This window comes from Thamnophis sirtalis, unplaced genomic scaffold, assembly GCF_051295495.1.
Source record: "Thamnophis sirtalis isolate CommonGarterSnake01/CBP01778 unplaced genomic scaffold, rThaSir2_p1.2 scaffold_6, whole genome shotgun sequence".
Lineage (NCBI taxonomy): Eukaryota > Metazoa > Chordata > Lepidosauria > Squamata > Natricidae > Thamnophis > Thamnophis sirtalis.
This window is the reverse complement of record NW_028261386.1, coordinates 73,389,410-73,409,317: the sequence shown is the minus strand read 5'-3', so window position 1 is coordinate 73,409,317 and position 19,908 is coordinate 73,389,410. Positions and strand designations below refer to the sequence as shown.

The following is a 19,908-nucleotide window of genomic DNA, read 5'->3' as shown; positions in this document are numbered from 1 at the left end:
GAACTTCTGCTTTTAGAATGATCAAGAAAATGACTTGTCACCTATTGTTCAAACCAACTAGGCAGGAAGAAAGGAAAGTAGAATTCAAGAATTCACCCCATCTTGCATAGATCATTTAAAAATCCATAATTGGATAATAGCTTTAATAGCACTGATCAAAATGCCAAAAAGTCCTGTGTATGTTTTTAAATTGCTTTGGATTATAATAAAAATTGCCAAATTTTGGTTGTGAGAGATATGTGTGGGTGAGGGCATGGATTGGTTGGATGGGACCAATAATGCAAAATGGGAAGATGTGAGTGTGTCATGTATGTTAACAGGGCTGAGGTCTTCCAGGAATTTTCCTGATTCTGAGGAGTGGGTGAGATTTTGCTTTGTTTTTATAATTATGTTAAATCAATTTCAAAGCTTCCATTTGAATCTCTTTATTTCCTGCTCAAAATGCTAAAAACAATTTTCAGCAGTACTCTTATTGCTGCTAAAATTTGGCAATAGAATCAAAGGGAATTCTGGCAAGCACAAAAAGGAGTTCAGGGGATATAGGCAGCTGTCCGGCTGCAGGTTGCTAAGCCCTGGATTAGGTGATACTGAAAATAGGAAATGGGAAAGTAAGAAGTCCCAAATTAGATCAAGTTCACAGCCATAACTTAAATCCAGTCTCAAAATAGAGATTGTAGACAAATTAAGTTTGTCTCTGCAAGTGGTTGCTGGTAATATCAGTTGATAGCTAGGTCAAAGAAATAACGGTCCTATTTCTCAAAGATAACATTTGAGTTTGTCCATTTGTAAAACACAATTGCCAGAAAAATAGACTTGGTTCACTTATAAAGATTTGATTAAACCAGTTTTCTTTATCTTGGTATTTTTCCACAAAGGTTGCACTCAGCTCACAAAACTATATGAACTAAAAAAAATAAGGTTTACATGAAAATTAGGTGCCAAATTTGCAGATCATATACAAAGGAGAAACTCTAAAGATGGATTCTGCTATGAAGAAACACAAAGACAGTAATTTATTGCTTTGGTTTTTTTTTTGTTATTTTCTGCTTTGTTTTTAAACATTAACATTTAGTTTATTGGACTTACCTCTTTAGAAAGTCTGGTAAAAAGGTCCCCTCCTCGCAGGAAATCTAGTATGAGATATAGTTTTCCTTCTGTTTGAAAAGCTGCAGTGAAGAAAATGCTGAGTTTTTAATAATAATACTCTAACTGAGTGTGCTTAGATGCGGCTAATGAGTTAATCATTATTATGCATAATTCTGATAAGATGGGTTCAGACATTACACCTATCAATTTTTTCCCGTGCAATGGTAATTTTCAGAGACTGCCTGGATAAGTTTTCTTGGCAAGGTTTTGCAGAAGTAGTTTACCACTGCCTTCTTCCTAGGCAAAGAGAATAATGGTACAGGTAATCCTCAATGTACAATCATGTGTTTAGTTACAACAGCACTAAAAAAGTGGCTTATAACTAGTTTTCACATTTACAACCATTACAGCCTCCTCACAGGATCAAAATTCACTTGGCAACTGGTATGTATTAATGACAGTACTCTGGGATCATGTAATCACCATTTGTAACCTTCCCAGCTGGTTTCCGACAAGCAAAGTCAATGGGGAATCTCAGATTCACTTAACAACTGCACAATTCACTTAACAACTGCAGTCATTCGCTTAAAAACTGAGGCAAAAAAGTCATAGAATGGGGCACAACTTAATTAACAATTGTCTTGCTTAGCTATGGAAATTTTGGACTCAGTTGTGGTTGTAAGGCAAGGACTAGCTGTCCAAGATTGTCCAGCTGACTTTGTGCCTTTCTGCTGATACAATTATATCAAATTGGCTCTGGCTCTTTATTTTAACCATAGATTTTTTTTTAACAAACCATAATAGGATGCTTTACTTATAAAATTAAGCTGTTTATCATAGATGACAAAACATAAAGCCTGGTTGAATGGTTAATGGTTTATGATTTTAAACAGTATAGTATGATGTATCCAGTTGAAAATGCCCATAGAGCCATAGGAATTCTGTATTAGAGAAATTATATTGGAGAAATCTTACCATAATGAAGTTTTACAATGAAAGGGTGATTCACTTCAGCCAAAATGTCTCTTTCCATTTTTGATCGTACACGATCTCGGACTATGGGAAAAAATAATTTAAAAAAGATATTTAAGATTTAAGAATCTTGTATTGTGAATTTTGTGGGCTGCATGGTTTACCACTTAATGAAACATTATGAGCAAAAGAAGATATGTGTTTTGCATACAGTCAGAATTTTTGCAGAATTAATGATTTCTCCTATTGCTAGACAGACTGGAGACAAGTCACGATGCTCTAGTCAGAAGGACAAAATTGTCCCTATTTGAAGTTTCATCCTAAAATAATTATTTCCTGTTTTTTGTAAATATGTGCAATACATACATACAGAACATTATGAAGCGGTATATAAGTCTGCTATTGCTATTGCTATTATTTCTTGCTAGACATGCGCCTTACATCAATGATGCTATTAGAACAGTAATCTTTCCCACCCTTTGTTAAGTTGATAAGTTGATTGTCTAAAATGAGCTAAGAGCAGCTTTTAAAATGAGATATCCACTCAGCTAAAGATAAATGGCAATGAAGTATCTAACTATTTAATCTAATCTAATCTAACACTAAAATATCACTTCAAATTTTAAATACAAATTAAAAAAAAGAGTGATGAAACTTTTGAGCTAACCACTCTCTGGAGATCTATGAATTTTCAGCATGTCTACTCAGGAATAAGTCTTACAGAGATGAAGATTTTGTGGGTTGCAATTTAATTGGAGTAAACCATTCGATACAGTTATGTCTTTCTTTATAATAATAAATAAAATAAGTATTAACTCTCCCATACTCCTTCATCTGAAAGAAATAATGAACATATGGTTTCTGGAATTCTCACTGCCTGGGGAAACAGGGATACATAACAACATCAAATCATATCAAAAGGTACCAGCTGGAGGTCACTTCTAAATACATTTGAGTATGCTTTCTGATCTAATGTTATTGGACAGGATGACTCATGGAACATCATTTCCTGGATACAGTCTTGATAAAAACATTGCACTTTCCAAACAATTAGTAGAAAAGAAAAGTCAAAAACCCATGTAGAGGAGATGAATTTTATTTTCTTGCAAAGAGGGACAGAAATATAATTAGGGAGCATCTTCTTGGTTCAAACTAATATTACAAAATGACAAGAAGATGCATCACAACAGTGACTAACTGTATTTCATAATAGTTCGCCATGCTGTAGTTATTAGATTATGTCACATGATCCCAGATAACTTATTAGTGTCTTGATCCAAATTTGAATGCAGTTGCATATGCAGTATTTACCTTATTAAGTACTCTTCTTTAACTGTTTTCTGAAATACTATAAAATAACAATATTTAACTCAGCAAATGGTGGTGCACATGTCTATGAATTTGAATATGGGTTTGGGAAATCCTGTAGCTAGCTTTAATTTCCTTTTCCATCCCCTGCGGTCTGGGGCAAGTCTCCCTTTGTCCTTTTCATGCTTAGGAATGAAAGCATGAGATTCCACAGGTTGGGGTCTCTTCAAGAATTGCTACAGTCACAACCATAACTGCCAGAGACTGAAGCACATTAGATAAAGACCTGGAAACACCACATAAACGTATTCCTGCATTTGTCATAATACAGTGCTATCACAAGCACCTAACAGCATGTATCCAAGTCTGCCCTTTCTTCAACAGAAATAAGAAATGATTGAAAAGCTTTTTGCTGCCTGTTATTTCAAAGGCAATTATAAATGATTGGAAGAAAGATGTCGGTTCTTTTTTTGAGAGAGTGCTATCCACTTTGAAAGAAACCATGTAGACTGCTGGAAATGTAACCAGAATCTAGGTCATGTAGATCGCTCTGGAATAACTCATGTTCTGGTTATTGGTTGTTTAAAGATCCTTTTCCATTAGACTTCAGATCTGGTTTTGTCGTTCCGGAGAAAAGAACTGGTTGAATGTGACTGTGTTAATTCTCCTCTACTCCTGAGCCCTAGCAATACCATCAAGCAGAGTTAGAGGCATCATTAGAGTGGGGAGTGACCATAACACTGTTGATTTGTCACCTTCATTCCTGTTATAGGGTTTGGAGACATCTCACAGAAATACAAAAGGGCAAAACTCTCAGTGAGATGTTGCTTTCATAATTTTGATGAAATCCTGCAGATGCTTGTGATCACAATTTCTTCCTGGATTGGCTGTCTCAATCAGGTGTTAAATATACTGTATATATATTTTGATTATATATCTATAATAGTCTTATTCTTACATGAGAACAATAATAACAACTGCTTTATTGGGAAATAGAAGGCATATAAATTTAATAAACAATAAGATCGGTGATAACATATAAGAGTTCTTTGGTAAACTTGCCATGTAACATGATTAGCCAGCTAAGGAAGGCGATGGATATGTGAGATTGAGTTAGACAGTAGTAACTGTTATGAGTTTTCTGCTTCCATAAACACTTTAGACCAGTGGTGGGAGTCAAATAATTGAACAACCGGTTCTCTGACCTAATGACCAGCTGGGTAGGTGTGGCTCAGTGGTCATGTGACTGGGTGGGTGTTTTTGAGGACTGTAAGGAGGGACGCGACCACAGGGTGAACGGAAAACAGTCTTTATTAACTAGGTAAGTATGACAGCGATTCAGTCAGAAACTAGCGCGCCAAACAATATATACTGGGGCTTCAGCCAATAGGAACTAACTCTCAGCCGGCAACAGCCTCCCTCGCGTCCTAACCAATCAGGACGGAGGAGGCTGTTGCTGACCGACATAAAGGTGCTGAAGTACATTTAACCAACGAGGGCCATTTGCATGGCCTTATGCATATTCAATGAACCTATGAATATTCAATACCCCTTCCCCCAGTTCCGCGCATGCTCCTCGGGTGGAGCATGCGTAGTCCTGCAAGTAGGCGGGGCGGTGCCGGACCCGCCCTGATCTACGCAGTTCCACACTAGTCGTCGGCGGAGGAGGACCTCCTTGTGGTAGCTCCTCCCGGAAGGGGGTGTAGCTCCAAGGCACGCCTTCTCGGGATGGCCCAGAAGGAGGGCTCAACGGTAATGGTGAGCAGGGGCGAGGCGGCGTGTCCAAGGCGACAGAGTCATGTCTGGGAGGCGTGTCGGGGGGAAGGAACATAGGCCGAGGTGGGGACCGTTCTGCGGCGGCTTGAGATGTCGGTTGGAGTCCCCTGCAGGGGGCGCTCGGGCAGGTTGGGCCTGGTGTGGTGAAGGCCCAAGGCTTTGCTTCTCCGGATTGAGTTCCAGGTTGTTGATAGGAGAGGCCTGGAGTGGCGAAGGCCTCGAACTGCTCCCCCGGACAGGCGGTGCTGGCATCGGTTGGGTCCGGGCTGTCGGCTGTCGGCGGGAGGCGCCTCCTTAATTGATCCAGGTGGCGCCTCCATTGGGATCCGTCAGCCAATCCGACTCTAAAAGAACACGGGCCTGTCAGGGCAGTCACAGTGGCTGGAACCCATCTAGTAGGCCCAGAAAATGCCCGGGCCCATACTGTGTCCCCCAGTTTAAATGAACGGGAAGGGATAACCCCCAGGTTGCTCGGCTGATCCCCTGAATACAACGGATGTAGCCGGTCCAGGGGAGTCCGCAGACGCCGGCCCATCAAGAGCTCCGAGGGGCTTCGGTTGGTTGTTGGGCAGGGAGTGGAATGTTGGCTTAGCCGGTAAGCCGCCACTTTCTCCTGCCAGTCGCCCCGGTCCATGCGGCCCAGTGCCTCCTTTGCTGAGCGGACCGCCCGCTCCGCCCGGCCATTGCTGGCCGGGTGGTACGGGGCTATAGGCGCATGTCGAATCCCTTGCCCGGCCAGAAACTCCTGAAACGTGGTGGACATAAATTGGGGCCCATTATCAGAAACAATCAGGTCCGGCAACCCATGGGTCGCGAAAAGCCTTCTCAAGGCCCGGACCGTACTCTCAGCTGTGGTGGAGCCCATCAGGACCAGCTCCACCCAGCAGGAGTAAGCGTCCACCACGATCAAGAAATTCTGACCGTGGAAGGGGCCGGCAAAATCCAGGTGGAGGCATGACCACGGGCCTCTCGGAGCCTCCCACTCGCGAGCAGGCCCAGCTGGGGGATTTGGCCTAGATTGTTGACAGGGGTTGCAGCGGCCAACATAGGCCGCTATCTCTGAATCCAGTAAGGGCCACCAGACATAGCTACGGGCTAATGCCTTCATTCGTGCTATGCCCGGGTGATCCTTATGGAGCAGGGACAGGACTTGTGGCCGTAGCGCGGTGGGGATCACCACTCGATCCCCCCAAATGAGGCATCCCCCGTGGAGGGAGAGCTCCGCCTGTCGGATTTTAAAGGGCTTGAAGCCCTCTGCCACTTTGTCCAAGGGCCATCCCCTCAAGACCCAGGAAGCGACCTGGGAGAGGATCGGATCGGCCTTAGTGCAGGCCGCGACATCAGCGGCCGAAATAGGGAAACCGGAAGACGCGATGGACAGAATGGAGAGACTGGGCACCAGGGCGGAATCGGTCTCTGGCAACGGGCAGCGGCTTAAGGCATCGGCGTGCCCCAGCTGCTTGCCTGGACGGTACTGCAGCGTATATGAATACGCTGCAAGGAACTCCGTCCATCTTGTCATGCGGGGAGAGAGGATGGGGGGGTCGGCTTGTCACCTGCCAGAAGCCCAAGGAGTGGCTTGTGGTCGGTGACAAGGGTGAAAGGCCGACCATAGAGGTAGTCGTGGAACCTCTTAATCCCGGACACTGCAGCCAGAGCCTCCTTGTCGATCTGGCTGTAATTACGCTCCGCCGAGGAGAGTGTCCGGGAGTAATAGGCCACAGGGGCCTCCAAGCCATTAGGGAGGACATGGCTTAGGACGGCCCCGACTCCATAGGGGGAGGCGTCACACGCCAACGTCAGTGGCATCCTGTCATTGTACTGAACCAGGACTGCCGCTGACGTCAGAGTTTCTTTGACAGCCGCGAACGCATGCGCTTCGCGGCTCCCCCAGCACCAGGCCGCAGATCGGTCGAGCAACCGATGCAGCGGCTCGGCTAGTGACGCCTTGTGCGGTATAAAAGGGGCGTAAAAGTTCAGGAGCCCTAGGAACGCCTGCAGCTCCGCCTTGGAGGTGGGTGCCGGGGCGTTCCTAATGGCTGCGACCTTAGAAGGCGTGGGGTGGATGCCTTGGGCGTCAATCATGAAGCCCAAGAATTCCACCCTCGGAACAGCAAACGAACATTTGCTGCGTTTTAGTTTTAAGCCCGCGCCCCTGAAACGACTGAGGACCTTCCGCAGTACTTCGATGAGTTCTGAGCGGCTGGAAGCAGCGATCAGAACGTCATCGAAATACGGAACAACGCCCGCAGCCCATGGAGCAGCCGCTCCATTAGGCTTTGGAAGATCCCCGGGGCCACGGAAACACCGAATTGCAGGCGGCGACAACGGAAAGCCCCACGATGGGTGACGATGGTCTGGGCAGCCGCCGCATCGTCATCCACCGGGAGCTGTTGGTAGGCCTGCGCCATATCCAGTTTGGCGAATGTGCAACCCTGCCCCAGGGAGTGGAGCAGGTGTTGCACTACAGGGACTGGATAGGGGTTTGCCTGAAGGGCCAAGTTGATCGTCGACTTGTAGTCGGCGCAGATCCTCACCGACCCGTCTGGTTTAATTGGGAGGACAATGGGTGTCTCCCAAGGGGAATGATCAACGGGCTCGATGACTCCCTGCGCCAACAACTTATCCAGTTCGGCGTCAACCTTGGCCCTCAAGGCAAAAGGCACCCTGCGGGCTTTCAGCCTAATGGGAGCAACCTGAGGGTCTAAACTTAAAGAGATGGGGGTTCCCTTGTAACAACCCAACTGGCCGTCGAAAACGTCCGAGAATTCCCTTAAGGTGTCTTCGAGGGTACTGGGAACCACCCGGTGGACCCCTCCAATAGACAATCCCAGGGCCGGGAACCAGTCCAGGCCCAAAAGGGCCGGCAGGTCATCCCTAACTATGAGAATGGGCAGTTTCCCCTGGAATTGGCCATAGCGCACTGAGATAGGAAAGGATCCTAGAGTAGGAATCAACCTCCCTTGGTAATCCCTCAGGGAAACCTCAGATTGCCTTAGGCGTTTCTGGGGCACTTTAGGGCATAGCTTGGCGAAGATGGACCAGGGCAGGAGGGACCGAGAAGAGCCAGAGTCCACCTCCATCCGGCAAGGCTGACCTTCCAGCTGGACGGAGGCTGAGACCTTCCGGGCCCCTGCAACGGCTTGGCTCGCCGCACTGTCAAAACTAGTTGGTTGACTGGTGGACTGGTAGCAATCTTCCGCCCGCCTCGGTGGCCGCTGCTGCTGGCGGCGCGGCTGCGCCTGGGAACGGCTGGGAGATTGAAGAAACGAGGGTGCCGGCAATAGGGCCCTGCAGACCTTAGCTAGGTGGCCTTCCCCTTTGCATCGGTTACAAATGGCATTGAGGAATGGGCAGGCCTGGCGTTTATGACGGCCTCCACATCCCCGGCAGGGCACCGTGGACGCTTGCTGCGCCGCAGGCTGAGGTTTCGGCTTCCGCTTAGGCAAAGTTCTCATCTGCGCCACCACTTCTTCTTCAGGGTCCTCATAAGACAGGTCGTCCTCAACCATGTGGGCTTGGGGCGACGCTTCAGGTGGTGGTCGCTCAGGTGTAGATATCTGCAACCGCTCAATATCGGCCGTGGACTGCTCTGACAGTTCAGCTGCTCGGGCAGTCTCCACGGCCTGAAGTAGGGTGATTCGGTGATTTCGGAACATGCGGCTCCGCAGGTTGACATCGCGGACCCCGCACACAAACTGTTCCACCAAATTTTCTTCAAGGTTTGAGAATTCCCACTGTGCGGCCACCATTCGCAAAGCCTCCAAAAATTGGCTTATTGACTCATTTTGTTTTTGGACTCGCCGGCGGAAAGCAAACCGGCGAGCGATGACAGAAGGGGTGGGCGCGTAATGGTTCTTTAATCTGGCCATGAGTTCGTCCCACCCCAGCTTGTACGCTGGCCGTGGGGCTGCCAGGGCTCTCGCTGACGCGAACATGGACGGTTCGCAGCATGAGAGGAAAAAGCTGCATTTTTCCTCTTCGGTTTGAGCTTGATTTTTGGAAGCGATCAAATAACACTCAAACCTCTCCATAAACCCCTCCCATGATTCTCCGGCCGAACCAAAGGGGGCAAAAGGAGGTAGAGCAGATGTCATCTTGACGGTAGTGAAGGGAGAGACACTGAGAGGCCACAAAAAAAATTTTTTTTCCTCTTCAGGCAGCGTTCGTTGCCGGTCTGGACGGCGGCAGCTAACTGCCTGTCTCTCTCTTTTCACCCTAGCGTCGCGGAATCGCTGATCCCACCTTCGTCGCCAGTTTTGAGGACTGTAAGGAGGGACGCGACCACAGGGTGAACGGAAAACAGTCTTTATTAACTAGGTAAGTATGACAGCGATTCAGTCAGAAACTAGCGCGCCAAACAATATATACTGGGGCTTCACCCAATAGGAACTAACTCTCAGCCGGCAACAGCCTCCCTCGCGTCCTAACCAATCAGGACGGAGGAGGCTGTTGCTGACCGACATAAAGGTGCTGAAGTACATTTAACCAACGAGGGCCATTTGCATGGCCTTATGCATATTCAATGAACCTATGAATATTCAATAGGTGTGGCCAGCTCAATGTCACTCACATCGATGGACGCTTTGCCTTAGCTGTTACAATGTAACAAGGGTTAACAGGAAATGCAGTTTCTGTAAGCAGGGCAATAAAAATTAAGCTAGAGACAACACCAGAATGTTTCCTTCCTGTCTTCCTTACAGGATTAGCCCTGGAAAATGAAAAAAAACAAGATGGGATTTCTTCCAACAACCGGTTCTCCAAACTGCTTAGAAAGTTACCAACCAGTTCTCCCGAATAGGTGCAAACTGGCTGAATCCCACCACTGCTTTAGACCAAGTTGTATAATTGTTTACTGAAAGTGCAGCTGTTAGGAACTTACTCAAGAGCCTGTTTAGCAGCAGGAATGGAGTGGTTTTCATCCAACTATTTTACAGAATAATGCAAAATATTTAGCAGGCTTCTCTTTCTAGGCTATGATTATTTCCTAAGGATCAGAATATTAATTTTGAAAGTCAAGTCATAGGTGCTTCTACATTGTAATGATTAATTGCTTGTGAGATGTGTTCTGGGGCAAATTGTATTTAACTAACATCACTATGTTGGTTAGTGCAAGGCATGCCATTCATGTTCCAAGGAAGATTGGAACATTTTTCTCCTGAGAGAGATTCTGTAGCTTTAATGGCTATAATATGATGTGCTTTAGTTAAATAGGTATGATTTGCCTCAGCAGGAAAATAAGATGTTAAATTTGTAGACTTAAATATCCCTGCTGAGTAGCTGTCAGGTGGGTGAGGTGAATTTAGACAGATTTTTTTTTTAAGCAAAATCAATTTTGGTGTACGTTAAAGAGACAATAATTCTGGATTCGAGAGACTTCTTTTTCCTCATGGAGACCCACTGAAGAAAATCCTATTAAAGCTCTAACAGTACTGGGTGCAAACACAGAATATGTATGGGAGCAGAAGGTTTGTAATTGCCTAATTGAAACCCTTTTTACTATCTGGATTCAGCCTTGAAACAAGAGAAAAGTAAGTCTTTTTGTAAAGCTAAGGTGATTTTCTTCTGCTGAAACCAATGAGCGAGGCAAAAATCGGTGCAGAGGAAAGTGGTGGTGGTGGGGGGGGGATGTAGTGGAAAAAGAGAGTTAACCTTAACTGGGCTGCACAAATGTCTTTGGTTTCTTTCTCTCCAGTTCACAGGTTTGGTCTGATTTTTATTCTTATACGTATTTGGAATAAATCTAACTGAACGCAATTGGACTTACTATAACTATTGTAGGAAGTTAGCACCCACCCATCTCCTAGAAAAATGAAATATTTTAGGAAATATTAAGAGGGCAGAATATATCCCCTAAAAGTGGAAGCAGAAACTCAGTCCCACCCCACCTTTGTTAATGGACCATTAAGGCCTGGGGCAGTCTATTCTACATAACAAAGATCTACCTCCTTCAAGCACAGTGGTGGGTTGCAGGCAATACGCCCCGGTACATGCATACCTGTGCCTGCCGGAAGCAGCAGCCACCATACTGGAATGGTGCTGTGGAGGCCCCACCCACCCACCCTCGTTCCTTACCTGTATCTGAAGGAAACGGGCCATCTGCGCACATGTGCGCAGCGTACAGCGCCTGCACAATGCTCCACCGAGCAGCTAGAGCGTCGAAGCACACATGCCCGTGTTGCACAGCCGGCTCCCATTGCAGCGTACTGGTTGCAACAGGAGCTGAAACCCACTACTGTTCAAGCACAATCATAATAGGAATTGCCCAAAGCCCCTTCATTACATCATCACCCAGCAAGGCTCAACCAAGCCTGGGACACAGACAACCTACAGAATTATCCCTGCCTGGTCCCACGAGAGTCTGTCAATCAACCAGAACACAGGCTCAAATTCAAAGCCCAACAGACGGCATAAAACCCAGGTACTCTCAACACTTCTTCCCTTTTTCCTTTGCCCAGGACCTCAAACCATGTGATTCTGTTAATAAACCTTCTTTCCAAGCAATTCAATTCAATTTCAATTTATTGAAATTTGTATGCCGCCCACTCCCTTGGGACTCTGGGCGGCTTACAGGCATAATAAAAGAAGCATTTAAAATTGAAATAAAAGATACAATATTAAAATTCCACATCATCCATTCTGTCAAAGTGGGGCTGGATATCGATCAACAGCCCCAGGCCTGCCGGAACAGCCAGGTCCTGGTGGCTTTACGGAAGGTCGGGAGAGTGGTAAGGGTCCGGATCTCTACAGGTAGATCGTTCCATAGGGCCGGCGCAGCTACAGAGAAGGCCCTCCCCCAGGGAGCTGCCAGCCGGCACTGTCCGGTCGACGGCACCCGGAGGAGGCCCAATCTGTGCGATCTTGTTGGTCGTTGGGAGGTAAGTGGCAGGAGGCGGTCTCTCGGGTAGCCAGGTCCTAAACCATGTAGGGCTTTAAAAGTAACGACTAGCACCCTGAAGCGCGTCCGGAGACCAATGGGGAGCCAGTGCAGCTCGCGGAGGATGGGTGTAACATGGGAGTATCTAGGTATACCCAATATCACTCGCACGGCTGCATTCTGGACCAACTGCAGTCTTCGAACACTCTTCTGGGGCAGCCCCATGTAGAGCAACTTCCATGAATCCAGTGTCTTTCTCCCCACTTGGAACTGAACCCAGATGGACATTTCTTCTAACACTATAGAGTACTAAAAATACTTACAGGGTTAGTATTATAATCAAGGAATGATTACATGGGGTTTCTTTCCCTCAAAAAATACCTTAAGAAACATTTTGAGCCAAAAAACATTTGCAAATTACACTCATTATGCAATTTGACATGGCATAAACATTTTTTAGAATCCCCCAAATCTGACAAATTAGTTAAATGTTAAATCATTAATGATAATGGTTCCTTTAGAAATGCTGCATGGGTTTTGTATGTGGTATTTTTTGTTTTGAAAAACAAATTCAGAAATTATAAAATGTTTTGAAAAGCAACTGTATTACCGAAAATTATATGCAGACCACTCCAAAATTAGAGAATACTGTATGTCGATAGATAGAAGAGGAATACATGTTATTCTCAAATACATGGCAAAAGCATCCTAGGAAATCATTATCTAGTCAATGCTGCCTTGTTAGCAAGCACAGAAAAATAAAAAAGAATACAAAGAAATCTGTTATTTAGAAGTTAAGATTCACATAAAGGTTGCTAGTTTTCCAAATTTAATAACTTACGAAGTGACATCCTTATATAATTGAATCAAACTTCCACAGAAAAAGCTCAAGAGTGGCATTTCAATAGAGTTATTTTGTTCTTATCATATCAATGCTCTTTTTCTATAAGAATATCACAGTGTTACCATGATGACTTTCTTTTTAGTAATGAAATAAAAGCAAAATAAGAGGGAACAAAAGGTGAAATACAACACATGAGACCCAAGGAGAGGCTGCGGCTTAATAGCAGCACATATACTTGATTTCACACGGCTCTTTTTCTAATCCCTGTCACTTCCATTAAAAGATCAATGGTCTAATGATGGGAAAATCTTCTGCTTGCAAATCCTGAGGATCAGGGAATTATTAGGTTAGATTATTAGCATTAAAAATTTGGTTCTTTCTTCTGTACATCATTCCATCACTCTCAAAGCCCACCCTAAACCTCCTCTATTCAATAGGCTCAAATCCTGAATTTTATTGTGGTATATCTGTCAGGGTTCCAAGTAACACCCCCAACCAAGGAAGACTCTTGAGAGGTCTGCAGTTCCTCAAAGTTCCTTTTTATTACAGATGTCTTATTGGCACATCTGCAGTGGCGGATTAAGGCTCACTGGTACCCTAAGCACTGACAAATCTTGGTGCCCCCCTCCTTTGTACATCCTGTACAAATCTTCATTGGTTTTTTTCTTTCTTTCTCAACTTTGTGGTGCCCACTTTGGGCCTGGTGTCCTAAGCACGTGTTTAGTCTGCTTAATGGTTAATACACCACTGCACAACTGGCAAAACCCAAATTTGAAAGCCCCCGTGTTTTCCCTACCTAAAATGAAAGTCAAAGTCCCTTCCCTTGCACCCACATGTCCATCACATGGTTGAATCAATCCATCGTCCCAACTGGAGATGTTCCCCAGTAATGCCTCTTCTTTTTTTGGATCTTCAGGACTGACAACATTGATGCACTTTTCTTTCTCCAAGAGATTTTTAAGTAATGCTTTCTAACATTCAGACTTTTCTCCAAACAGATTGACTATTTCATCTCACTTTGATAAGACTATATTGAAGACCAAAGACAACTGAGACTTCAGATAGCCCTCAAATTTCAATCATTTGTTTAATGACCAATCAACATTATAACAGCACTGAAAAAAGTGACTTGACGGCTAATCCTTGCACTCATGACCATCGTAATATCCCCATGATCATGTGATCAAAATTTGGGTGCTTGGCAACTGGCATGTATTTACGACTGTTGCGGCATCCAGGTCATCTGATCTTCATTTGCAACGTTCCCAGCAAGCTTGTGATAAGCATAGTAATTGGGAGAAGTTAGAATCACTTAATGACCAAATGAGTCACTTCACGATTGCAGTGTTTTGTTTAACAACTATAGCAAATATAAAAAGGTTGTAAAAACAGGCTCGACTCACTGAACAATCGCCTTGCTTAGCAGCAGAAATTCTGGACGCAATTGTGATAGTAATTGAGGATTAGTCTTGTCTATGCAATATAAAGGTAAAGGTTCCCCTCGCACATATGTGCTAGTCGTTCCTGACTCTAGGGGGGCGGCTGTGCTCATCTCCATTTCAAAGCCGAAGAGCCAGCGCCCTCTGAAGAAGTCTCCATGGTCATGTGGCCGGCATGACTAAATACCAAAGGAGCATGGAACGCTGTTACCTTCCCACCAAAGATGGTTCCTATTTTTTCTACTTGCATTTTTACATGCTTTTGAACTGCTAGATTGGCAGAAGCTGGAACAAGTAACAGGAGCTCACTCCGTTACACGGCACTAGGGATTCGAACAGCCGAACTGCCAACCTTTCTGATAAGCTCAGCGTCTTAGTCACTGAGCCACTGCATCCCATTCTATACAGTATGCATGTACTATTAAATAAAGTAAATACGTTGCTTATACTTCTCTGCCTTATTAAAGGCAAAGAATTTTTCAAGTCACAGTTCGCTCCAGAATGGTAATTATGTGGTCACAATCATGCAGTGTTTCTTAAAACAATGCAGAAAGAGTTTGTCACTGCATTCTTCAGGGGTGTTCTGTCATTTCCCAGTTCTGGAATTTCCTGCTGATCTAAGTAATAATCCGGGCCAATCCTGTTTAGCTTTTGAGCCCAGATATAGTTGGCCAGATGCTGCCTCTTGCTAAGACTTTTTCCATTATATTACGTAGTTAATGTTTTTCCCAATTAACAATGCTGCTGTTGGTCATATCTGATTTATTTTGAAATGATTTATTAAACATTGTTTATAGGATTGGAGAATGGCTTCTTTTGGAGTTCTACTGATGGAATAATTGATGGTCTTTAAGCTATCTGATATTTTCATGTTACCATTTTAAATGTTTCACAATTTTCATAGATTTTAGGTAATTGTTTTACTGTATCATACACCAATTTAAAAACAAGAAATAAAAGTCTGTTTTATTTGTTTATTCAGCAACTTTACTGAAACCCAGCAAAGCAAAATTGTATAAACAATTGGAATAAAGTGACTGAACTTTGTACAACAATATTGTTGTATGTACAAAGATGGGAAACTTCAGCATCATCAACAATGGAGGAATAGTTGATGAAAATGATGGCTATTTTTTCTATTTTTTTTCTTTACTTTTTTTCCTTTTTGCACCTGCATTTCTCTTTCTTTTCTTTTTCTTATACTACTTCATGTAACTTTCTATACTTATTAAAAATCTTTAATAAAATTGTGTATGTATATAAAAACAGCAATTACTCTACATTCTAAGTATATAGATTATGCAACTAAGGCAGATGTTAACTGGCTCATCTTGAAAAAGCTAAACAGGATAACACAAGCAGAAAGTTAAAAAAAGATGTTTGTGTAGTCTCCAACAATTGAGTTTACTCCTGGGAATATTTTCAGTTGAGGTTGCAAATAGAGATTTTGAGAGAATAGCAATAGATGCAGAGCCCATGATAACAGCATCACAACAATTCCAAGATTGAAGATGAAAATCAGCTGTTGCAGTTATTCCTGGTTATGGAGTATGCAGGCTGCAGAAACTAAGAATTTCTGGAAATGAATGGGCAGCTGAGCTAGTTGAGGGTGATGAAGAGATGAAACTAACAGCAGAGATATAAGATGCTCTGCCCCAATAATAACCTGGCAGGAAAGAAAAGTGTATGAAGCTTGCAGAAGTGCAGCTTGAGATGGAGTAAGCAAGTGAGAAGTGAGTGGTGTGGAAGAAAATAATAATGAACATGAAGGTTGGGAACTTGGCAGGGGAAATAAAAAACACTACAGGGCACAACATATCTATGTTCTTAGCTTCTTATGACTTATAACTTTGTTGTTTGTATCTCATCATTTATCCTGATTGATTATTTAGTGTCCTATGACTATCACTGAATGTTGTATCTTATGATTTATGATGATTGTATTTTATTATTATGATCATGATTTATCACTTGTTGTTTGTATGTACACTGAGAGCTTATGAACCAGAGACAAATTCCTTGTGTGCCCAATCACACATGGCTAATAAAGAATTCTATCATGTTCTACCTGTGAAAAGAGGAGGAGGAGGTTGACAGGAAAAAATGGCAAATTGATTACATACAGTAATCAAGGAAGCAGAAATTCTTGAAACTTGACAGTCTCCAAATCTGAACTTAGCCATTTTATTTATCACCTATATTCTAACAAAGACATAATGCAATCATTATCTCTATCATCTTCATCATCATAAAAAGAAGATCTTGAGGGATCTCCTCTATTATGAGTTGTTCATAATAGGAATTCTTTCTGGCTTTCATCAATTACAATTTCCCTTCACAGAGATTTACATTACGGTATTATGTTTTTTATTGCCTTATGAATATCAATAACCAGAACTTTTCACTGGGAATGGAAGGAAACAGATGATACTACTACCAGACAAACTCATGCCTCTATTAAGAAGATATTTTCGTAACCAAAGCATTTGTCCTACTTTTTGCATTTTAATTCATTTAATGAATGATGCTGCTCAGGAGTCAGGACAAGTTTGGAATTACAAATAAATCCATGCAAGCAAAGTAGATGTAAAAACCATCCTCGGTGGATTTGTGTGACAATGAAATAGTGCAATACATGAAAATGGTTTTTGGTATGGCATGAATCAGTAGCACTGAATGGAATCCATCTTTTTTGTATAAGTAAAGTAAGGGGACAGGATTCTAAACATTTTTTTTTGCACAAAAGTTCATTTGACATTTTTTGCATGGGTAAAGGCACAAAAGATAGTGCCTGAACTAAATATACTGTATGTGAAACTGTGGAAACAAGGTCATAGATAGCAAGGATCATCTTTGCTTGCTGTGTTTGATAGTAAACTACATGATTTAATTCTGACTTAGCACAATGTGAATCCTATTGTGATAGTTGTAAAAGACATTTTAGGGATCTTGATTACAACCAAGTGTAATGCATGGCCCCAGCTATAAAGTCTTATACCCAATTGATTCTGCTCTCTATAGTGCAAAGAAGTTAAAACCGTTCTATGGGTTCTGCCCCATAGTATAAATTCTAGGGTTTTCCCTCCCACATTTCCAAGTTAATTGATACCTGGGCATTCTCTTGATGGCTTGAGAGGCAGGTGGGGTTTGTCTGTACAGTGGGTCTCTTTAGCCTGTGAAACATTTAAACTCAGTGTCCCAGACAAATGAGTGTTAATTACAGAAAGGGCTTTCTCCTTCATCTCTTACATGCTAGGCACTCACTGTTTACCTATTTGGTAGATTTGGGGCTTTAAGCAACCCCTCTTTTTCAGGCTCTTTAAAACCTAGTTCAAATATATCTGTATCTACCCCTACTTCTATCTATGTACAAATTGCTTGACAATTTATCACTGTAGTTTTATTTTCTGTCACTGGATGTTTTTAAATACTCCATCATATTTAATTTGCATTGTATTAATTTTCTTGTTGTTACTGTACGCCACCTAGAAACTTTGCTATTGAGCTGTATGTCAATCCTCTATCACATAGATCAATATAGAATAGAATAACAGAAGAGACGTCTTCCGTTGGTCTTCCGGGTTGGTCTTCTATAGTCGAACCCCTTGTCTAGGCAGGAAACCCTACACCATTTCAGACAAATGGTTATCCAATCTCTTCTTAAAAACTTCCAGTGTTGGAGCATTCACAACCTCTGGAAGGAAGTTGTTCCACTGATTAATTGTTCTAACTGTCAGGAAATTTCTCTTTAGTTCTAAGTTGCTTTTCTCCTTGATTAGTTTCCACCCATTGCTTCTTGTTCTACCCTCAGGTGCTTTGGAGAATAGCTTGACTCCCTCTTTTTTGTGGCAACTCCTGAGTTGGTAACCTATTTATTGGTTGTTTCATTTATTTACACAATTTGTAATCCAACCAATTCTACACACTCTGAGAGGCTAGATGGAAAGAATTCGATGTGTCACTTTTGTCTTCTATCATTTTATTCAGGAAAATATTCCCAGAAATGAAAAATTACATATTTCCAATATAGTGGAGGAAGTGGAAGAAAAGCAAAAATGATTCAATTATGCTACAAGATCCCCTCTCAGGGCTCTTGAATTTTATACTAAGAAAAATTTGGGCACTGCAACTCAGCTTGTAACAGCAATAAAAGCTCAACCAGGACAGATTTACTGATCTGCTTGCTGCTGGTGGAGGAGATAATTCAGAGCACTTACTTAAACCTTTAATTTAGCTGTCGTAATAACTGCCCTTTAAGTCCAAAAATGACGTTGAAGTGCATGTTGGGAATTGTGATTGATTTTAATTTAAAAACTCTGCTCCTGGTTAAAGAATCCCAATGCCAGTAATAGGAATGTTCTGCAGGAAAGCAATCATAACAACACAACAATAAACTGATGCTATGATTTCATTACTGCATTCCATTCTTCAGTGAGAAAATAATATTTCTTACCATTTAAAAATTTAGCACTGCATTATATATACTATATAAGAAATAACAGCAAATGCATTCTAATGCCGTGTTGCTACTCCCTAGACTTCTCAGGTGATAAAAAGATATCATAGTAGATAGTACTGAAAACTGCTGAGATGTCAAGAATACAATTATAATCGCTATCTGATGATCCCCAAAGATAATTAATTAGTCTAACAGCCTCAGTTCCATAGCCACAAGTGAATTTGAAATGGGTAAGAAACAACTTTTTCCTAGATTGCCGCTCTTGGTTGCCTTGCTCAACCGTGTAAAAGGTTTGGTCTTTCATGCTTATGTCCCAAGGCACTAGCAGAGACTTCTTTATAAGTGGACTAATAATTACCTCTTTTAAGAAGGCAGTGTCCTGTTTAATCCCCAGAGAGGCATTTACGGTGTTAACAAAAGCGTTTCTAATAACCTCTTATGAATTAACTGGAAGCTAAGCTGAGCAAAAATGTAAAGAATAAGAGGCAAAACATATTGCTCAAACTATCTCTCTTGAGTGACAAAAATTGTAACTGATCCAGTTAACCTGTTTAACAGATTCATTAGATATCTTCTATAGTAATAATGGCACTGAATACAAGAATTTTATTTCCACAAGAACTTTATTTCCACAAGATATGTTCAAAAGCACTTTGATAATTATATGATTCTGGAAGGAGGAAGAGATGAACAAAGAGTATGATTCAGCCCATTCACAACTCATGCAATCTAACAAACACAAATTTGAGATGTATCTGGACAAAGAAAAATGGCCTTTCTGATGTATTTATCATCATAGCATAGGCCTTCAAATGGCTGTGCCTTATTAGATGAAAGATGAATCTTCCTTCTCTAATGTTCTAGTGTCTTGATGCTACAATTTAGCATTGCAAAGGAGCAAGATTAAGTGGTAGAGTCTAGAACAATTCTAGAGAAGAGAGGTATGATCTGTTTAGTCCACCTTTATCAGGTCCCTGTTAAGGAAAACCATCAACACCTTATGGGAGGAATATGTGTCCCCAATCCAAGGGAGGCCATTTAAAAACCTTTACTGATAAATTGAGCAATTATAGACCACCCTCAAATGTTCTTGTTCTTTCTAAGAACAAGGGCCAGGATTTGGGGGCTTAAAGTACTAATTATATCT

At 42.6% G+C, this 19,908-nt stretch overlaps 1 protein-coding gene across 1 annotated transcript in view; it reads right to left on the bottom strand.

The window, feature by feature from the left end:
• RPS6KA2 (ribosomal protein S6 kinase A2) overlaps positions 1-19,908 on the bottom strand; it is a 148,232-nt gene that overhangs the window by 67,914 nt on the left and 60,410 nt on the right. The window contains exons 4-5 of the mRNA XM_087718193.1: positions 2,062-2,142; positions 1,087-1,166 (exon numbers count right to left, since the gene is read on the bottom strand). Of these exons, the coding sequence (XP_087574319.1) occupies positions 1,087-1,166; positions 2,062-2,142 (161 nt within the window). The remainder of the gene's footprint in view (positions 1-1,086; positions 1,167-2,061; positions 2,143-19,908) is intronic.